Here is a 6,995-nt window from a genome sequence, read left to right on the forward strand (position 1 = left end):
TAAAAAATAATACTAATATTTTTTTTTGGATACTTTTGTCCTAATATCTTATTCTAATATGTACTATTATACAAGAATGTTTACGAATATGAATAACCAAAGTGATTCGATATGATTACATTAGTTTTAGACTTGATGAATAATAGGGTATTATCGAGATATATCCAATCAAATTTAACTTTAAATAAGTATTAGTTTTGAAATCGTCAAACCCAAACCAAGCTGATTATTCGATTAGTTTAATATTAATTAAAAAGAGGTAAATACTAAATTAATACTCAAAAGATTCTGATTCTTAAAAAATTTTAAAATTTGACAAGAATACTTATAAATTCGTCAGAGCACATTTTCAACAAGCACAATACTAACATCAGTATAATTAATTGTTAATCAGGGTGGTCTAGTTGTTTTTTGCATAATTCTAATGTTTTCATTGAAATCGCACCATGTATATATGTTTATTAGTTATCATTTTAGTTATGGATTTGGTTCAATTAATGAATGAGATTTATTTCAAGTTATTAAAGATACCAAATAATACTACATATATACACTATCTTTTTGCCATGTTGTTTGGTCCTAATTTTAGATCTGAGGAAAATATTGGGAGGATTTAATTTGATGTATTATTATTATTATTATTACTACATATTTATAGTATTTAAATTTTTTTTTAATTTTTTGTTTTTTTACTTTTATTTTTAATCGGGTACTGAATGATCCGAATTGATTCGATTTGAATTTCATCTGCTCGGATTAATACAGATCCATTCACTAAAAATTACAAATCCAAACCAATTAAAATTTATTCAGTTAAGTTCTTATTTTTATCAAATTTGAACAAATTCGACTAATAAAAATTCTTACTAATATTCAATCATTTTAGATATACAAAAATTCACTTATTAAATTAATCATTTTTATAAGGACAAGGAGCAAAAGAAAACAGAAAGAGAATTTCAGAAACTCCTCACATAACAAGAGAGAGAAAAAAGTGTGACCCTTTTCTCTTGCAGCTTCAAAGTGAAGGGGCCAAAAAAGTTATGATCCCTTGATATTCTTCGGTTTTGGTGACACACCATAAACAACACAACCATGCTTTCTGTAACCGAAACTTGAAGCAGCTCCAAACAAACAAACAAAGAAAAAAGAAAAAGAAAAACACATATATAAAGCAGAACAATTCACAGTCATCAGTTACAGAAAGAGAAGAAGAAGCAAGAGAGAACACAAAGGAACACATTATCATTCACTCTCATTTAACTATCATCATGGCTGGTTGGTCTCTCTCTCTCTCTCTCTCTCTCTCTCTCTCTCTTGTTTGCTTTGTGTTTGTCTTTTTTTGTCTTTGGTCTTTGTTTTTCTGTTGTTGGTGTTCTTTTTCCTTTTTGTGCTTCTATGGTTGAATGGCACATAAGGAAGAAGGTACTAATCTCAGTGGTTTCTTGTCAAAGGAAACAACTTCAGTGTGAGGTTATGGTTGGAATTTCATGTGTTTTTGTTGTTACCATGTTTGGTTAATGTGAGTGTTGAGCTGAAAAAGAGTAATGTCTGTGTTCTTTTAGCAATTGACTAATGTTGTTGGGACCCTTCATTTTTAATGTTTTCCTTTAATTTTTCAATATGAAGTGAATGACCCTTTTGCCTTGTGAACATGGAGGTTACTAAGGAAGAGCTTAATGCAAAAATGAGAGAAAAAAGTTTCCAACTTTGGTCTGAAAAAAACCATGCAAAGTTTCCAACATGTCTGTGTTTTGTTTTGTGGCAGATGGGGCTGGTGATGATTTGTTTAAAGAGCTATGGAGGTTGTGTGCAGGGCCATTAATGGATGTTCCTTGTGTTCAAGACAGAGTTTTCTATTTCCCTCAGGGTCACATTGAATTGGTAAGATATATACTTCTTTACCTTGTTTCTGATTTTGTTTGTGAATTTCATTTTTTCCATTTTTGTGTCAAATTTAGGCCTTAAGGGGTTTAGTTAGTGTTATATAATTTTGATTTTTTCTTTTGTAGTTGCCAGAACCTACAGAACAAGAATTGAGGCAGATGAAGAACCAGAAATCTCCCAAATACGATCTTCCGTCGAAGATCTTATGCCGTGTTATCGATGTTAAGTGTCTGGTAATGTTTATCTTTTTTTGGTTCCTTATGTTGTGTTATGTGTTCTTGATTGGCTCATTGGAATGATGGTTTTTCATGTACTGATTATAGAATCTTGTTAATTTTGTTTTGTAGGCCGAGATGGAAACCGACGAGGTTTATGCTCGAATCACTTTGCAGCCATCTTCAGATGTGAGAATTTGATACATTTTCCGAACAATTAATTCCCTCATTATTGAAAATTGAAAAATGTTTAACTGATTTTTCCATTTTTTTTTTCTGGTTTTGTTCTATGTACAACAGAATGATCCTCTAGATCCTAATCCAATTTGTTCCGAGAAACCGAAACAGAAATTTTACTCATTTTGTAAGACACTGAGTACCTCAGATACTAGCACACATGGAGGATTTTCGGTTCTTCGGAAGCATGCTAATGAATGCTTGCCTCAATTGGTGTGTTTTCTTTAGCCGAGAATGATCGAACCAGAATATATTTTCGATTACAAGAAAATAATTAAGAGTTTATATGTTGTAGGATATGACAATGGAAAATCCTACTCAGGAGTTGGTAGCAAAGGATATTCATGGGGTTGAATGGAAGTTTAAGCATATATATAGAGGTAACTTTTTCTTGGTTTATAATATTGGAAAATCTTCGTTGTTTTTCTTTGAATTTATGTTTTAACTGCGAAATCTTGCTTACTGTTTTGCACAATTTGTTAAGGACATCCGAAGAGGCACCTGCTTACAACTGGCTGGAGTGCATTCGTTGCGGCCAAGAAATTGGTTGCCGGAGATTCTTTTGTTTTTCTAAGGTACTTGAAATCATGATAATGCATTCTATAATGTTCTGCTTTGACATAATTAGTCCTTATGCCGCGAATTTCCGTGCTTTAATCCTTGATTCTTACAGGGGAGAGAATGGACAACTGAGGGTAGGCGTTAGACGTTTGAATCCGCCGCAGAGTCCTACGCCTTCGTCCGTGGTGTCGACACAAAACATGCGCCTTGGAGTGATTGTTACTGCAAGCCATTCTGTTATGACTAGTACCATGTTTGTGGTTTATTACAAGCCAAGGTTTGTAAGCATCTTTTAAACATTTTGTGTAACTCTTACTTGAAACATTTATGCTTTTAACTTTTGAATTCAATTCAGGACTAGCCAGTTTATTGTTAGTTTAAACAAATATATTGACACGATGAACAATGACTTCAAAATCGGCATGCGATTCAAGATGAGACATGAGGGTGAAGATCCACTTGACAAAAGGTATCATTTTAAATGTGCATCAAGAGTTTAATCTACCTTAGTCTCTAAGTTAATCTTAGATTAATGTACCATTATTTTGTCAGGTTTTGTGGTACTATAGTTGGAGTTGGAGATGAATCTCGAGAATGGCCGAATTCTCAATGGAGGTCATTGAAGGTTCGACTTCATTCGAAATCACTCATTAAGTTCATCTAATTTTCTCATTAGTGTATAATTTTTTGTCTTTGTTACATAGGTTCAATGGGATGAACCAGCAACAATGCAAAGACCAGATAGAGTTTCATGTTGGGAGATTGAACCTCTTGTTACTTCGCCTTTGAATACGATTCAACCGATGGCGAAGGGAAAAAGATCAAGGCATGCTGAGGCTTCATCTTCTGGTAGGAAAAAGAATGTTACTTTGGATCATGTGCACTTTACATCCTAAACTTTATAAATATGCAATTTACACCTTGAAGTTGTTGAACTGCGCAAAAAATGACTTCTCTTAACTTTTCTTCCAAAATGACCCTTTCACGTGATGCATTTTATTAATAAAATAACATCTTACTAGAAGGGTAATTTTGGAAGGAAAGTTAACAAGAAGCCGTTTTTTTACCGGTCGACAACCTTAAGGTGTTAATGAACAAACATTGTTGGATTATTAACTTAATGATGATGTTAATCTCCGAATTCAGCTGCTTCAGGTAGCAAAGAAAGCCAAGTAGCTACAATATGGCAGCCACCACATTTGAATGGCAATGGAAATTCTTCTCAAGATCCCGAAAACAACAAAGCCGTCGTCCCGGTTGGTCCAGCTGGCGAAGGCCCGGCACGCGACCACAACGAAGACAGGAAGAAGGGCATGGATTGCTGGTTGTTTGGGGTGAATTTGACTAGCAGCTATAGTAATGTTGTTACCCCTTTGGAGAAAGAACTTTGGTGTGAAGCTTCAACTATCCTTCATTGTGGTCCCAAAGAATCTATTATTGTTGGTGCATGTGAGACTGAGAAGGTTCAGAGTCTCAATAACCATTCACTGTCCAACAAGCAGGGCCATGTACCATCCATGAGGACTAGGACTAAGGTACCTTTATTTTATTTTTATTTTATTTTTTATTCTTGTTTCAGCCTTAAACCTACATATGAATATATAAAAAGTTTCAAGTATATCAGGAACACTGGTGTTTTAGTACTTTTAGTCATTAATCTCAATCATGTATATATTTTATGATCGAGATCAACGGGTAAAACGACTGAAACACCGTTATTCTTGGTATACTCGAAACTCTTCATATGTGATACATGTAATGTCTTCAAAGATTCCTTCCACATTTTTATGAGAGGTTGGGTCAAATAATGTAAAAAGGGGAAGGAAATTTTTCAGCCTTTGTTTTGAGTATGACAGTGTTTGGTAGCTAGGAATCTTTGAAGGTGACAAATTAGTGAAATACCTAAATAGTCCCTATGAAAGCTTACTTGGTTGACAAAATAACCCGTAAAAGATCGAATATTTATTTGATATGTTCTAAGAAATTAGGTGGTCTGACAATTGGATCCGATTGTCGATTGGGCCTAAATGTCATGAATCATGACATGGAAGCCCAACTGACATCGGATGAACTCGTTAGACGAGGATAATTAATATTAATGTTTGGTTGGTTATTTTATTAGGGAAGAGATATTTCGGGTGTTATTTCAGTAATTTTACTTGTATAAAATTCTCTCCTGAATTTTTTCCTTCATAATTGATTATTTTATTTTTTATGTTTTGAAGGTGAAAATGGAAGGTGTAGCAGTTGGTCGAGCAATTGACTTGACCACATTAAATGGTTATGATGAACTCATAGTTGAGCTTGAGAAAATGTTTGACATTGAAGGAGAAATTATATCTCAGAAGAAATGGGCTGTTACTTTCACTGATGAAGAAAATGACCTTATGCTTCTTGGTGATGATTTATGGCAGTGAGTAACTTCAACTTTCTTGCATAGTTTCTTCTGTTTTTCAAATTTTCTTTTTAAAGATATGTAAATGCTTTATTATGAAAACTTTCTCAAGACTCATCAAGAAGCTTTTCTTTTCTGATTTTCACAAAAAAGATATTTTGTAACTTGATATTTTTTGTATAGTCCAAAAAAGAAAAGCTATTCTATTTGGTTTTTTATTTATTAAAATTTTGATTATTTTATAAAAGGTTGGTTTAATTACTCTGCTAGTCTCTATAGTTTTGCAAAATTTTCAATTAGGTTCCTATAATTTTTTTTCTTTTAATTGAGTCCTTGCACCAAATTTTTTTTAATCGGGTCTCTACACTTTTTTTTTCCTTTTATTTAGGCCCTGTATCAATTCTTTTTTTTTTTAGTTGGATCCCTATAAAATTAAGTCAAATACTACTAAGAGAGACTTAATTGAAAAAAAAATTTGGTGCAGGGACCCAATTAAAAAGAAAAAAAGTATAGGGATTTAATTGAAAATTTCACAAAATTATAGGGACCAACAGAGCAATTAAACCTAAAAGGTTTTACAATTATATGAAATTTTTTTTAGTAATAACAAAAAGTTGGAACAAACCCTTTAATCTATGCTATGAAATTTTGTAGGGACTTCTGCAAAATGGTGAAGAGGATTTTCATTTGTTCAAAGGAGGATTAATTAGTCATTTGTTGAATGACTTGACTCCATGTTGTGATTCATAACATCACTCAACATCTATCAATCTAATATAATATGCTTTGAAACCTTAATTGACCTTTTTCTTTTATTTTTAATTTTTATTTTTAAGCATTAATAGGTTTAGGAAGGGAAGGGAATCTGATGGTAGTGTGCATAGCAACTAGGTGGATTTTAATTTTTAGGTACTTTATAATTGTAAATATCCTAGTTTATTTTAATTTTTTTAAATTTATTTTTATTTTGTGTTTAATATTGTGCAGTAATTTTCTAAATCTATAAAAGTTCTAAGTCAATTTGGGGCAATGTTTAATTTGGAATATTTAAGTATGATTTTGTTAATGAGTATTCTAAAAATACATGACATACACTACAATAATTCCGGCAAATAGCGACGAAAATTTTGCGGCGGTTTTATTTAATAATGTCAAAAGTATATTATTACATTACATGTTAAGAAAATCAAAATTAGTGGACCCAAAAAAAAATCAAAATTAAAACTACAAGACAAAATTTAATTCCTTGAAAAGGGTTTAATTCACCTAATATAATAATAGAAGATCAATAAGATTGATGCACTTTAATGCACACATATGAGCTCTGTTGGTGATGCAGATATTGACAATGACATGATGGAAAGTGACATATAAGTGTCTTTGGAGATACACAAAACAATGATTGCCTTAGTATCATCAAAATCCACTTTTGGATACCTACACAACTGGGAAAAAAAAAAGTTTAATCACAATTTTAATTTTTAATGACTCACAATTTATTTAGATAATGCGGATTTTTTTTTTTGTTAAAATTTACGGTTTTTTTCTTTCTAAAAGGTCATTCTAATCTACCATTACATTTTTTAATATTTTAAAAATATTTTTGTTATTTTAGTGTTTAGATATATGTTTGTCAGCATTTAAATATTTAAAAAATAATTTTTTTTTTTGCAATTTACTCTTTTTTTTTGGGTTGAAAA

At 31.8% G+C, this 6,995-nt stretch overlaps 1 protein-coding gene across 6 annotated transcripts; it reads left to right on the plus strand.

The window, feature by feature from the left end:
- Window positions 947-6,093, plus strand: LOC107623734 (auxin response factor 9-like). 6 transcript variants are annotated; one of them, XM_021115232.1, is made up of 14 exons: window positions 947-1,278; window positions 1,769-1,884; window positions 2,013-2,108; window positions 2,235-2,291; window positions 2,400-2,552; window positions 2,635-2,719; window positions 2,824-2,914; window positions 3,013-3,177; window positions 3,256-3,369; window positions 3,453-3,525; window positions 3,605-3,749; window positions 4,047-4,435; window positions 5,126-5,313; window positions 5,950-6,093. In XM_021115232.1, the coding sequence occupies exons 1-14, from the start codon at window positions 1,272-1,274 to the stop codon at window positions 5,999-6,001; spliced, it is 1,731 nt and encodes a 576-aa protein (XP_020970891.1). In that variant the 5' UTR covers window positions 947-1,271; the 3' UTR covers window positions 6,002-6,093. The 6 variants fall into 6 exon arrangements, with proteins under 6 accessions (XP_020970891.1, XP_020970890.1, XP_020970893.1 ...); XM_021115231.1 differs by having other exon boundaries at window positions 948-1,278; window positions 2,013-2,120; window positions 4,056-4,435; XM_021115230.1 differs by having other exon boundaries at window positions 949-1,278; window positions 2,013-2,120.

This window comes from Arachis ipaensis, chromosome B02 (assembly GCF_000816755.2).
Source record: "Arachis ipaensis cultivar K30076 chromosome B02, Araip1.1, whole genome shotgun sequence".
In the NCBI taxonomy this organism is placed as follows: Eukaryota; Viridiplantae; Streptophyta; class Magnoliopsida; order Fabales; family Fabaceae; genus Arachis; species Arachis ipaensis.

Excerpts from the sequence above, each read along its gene's own strand:
- LOC107623734 (XM_021115230.1), top strand. Across the intron at positions 2,121-2,234 it reads TTATCGATGTTAAGTGTCTG|GCCGAGATGGAAACCGACGA; the intron begins GTAATGTTTATC and ends TTTGTTTTGTAG. Across the intron at positions 3,750-4,046 it reads TGCTGAGGCTTCATCTTCTG|CTGCTTCAGGTAGCAAAGAA; the intron begins GTAGGAAAAAGA and ends CTCCGAATTCAG.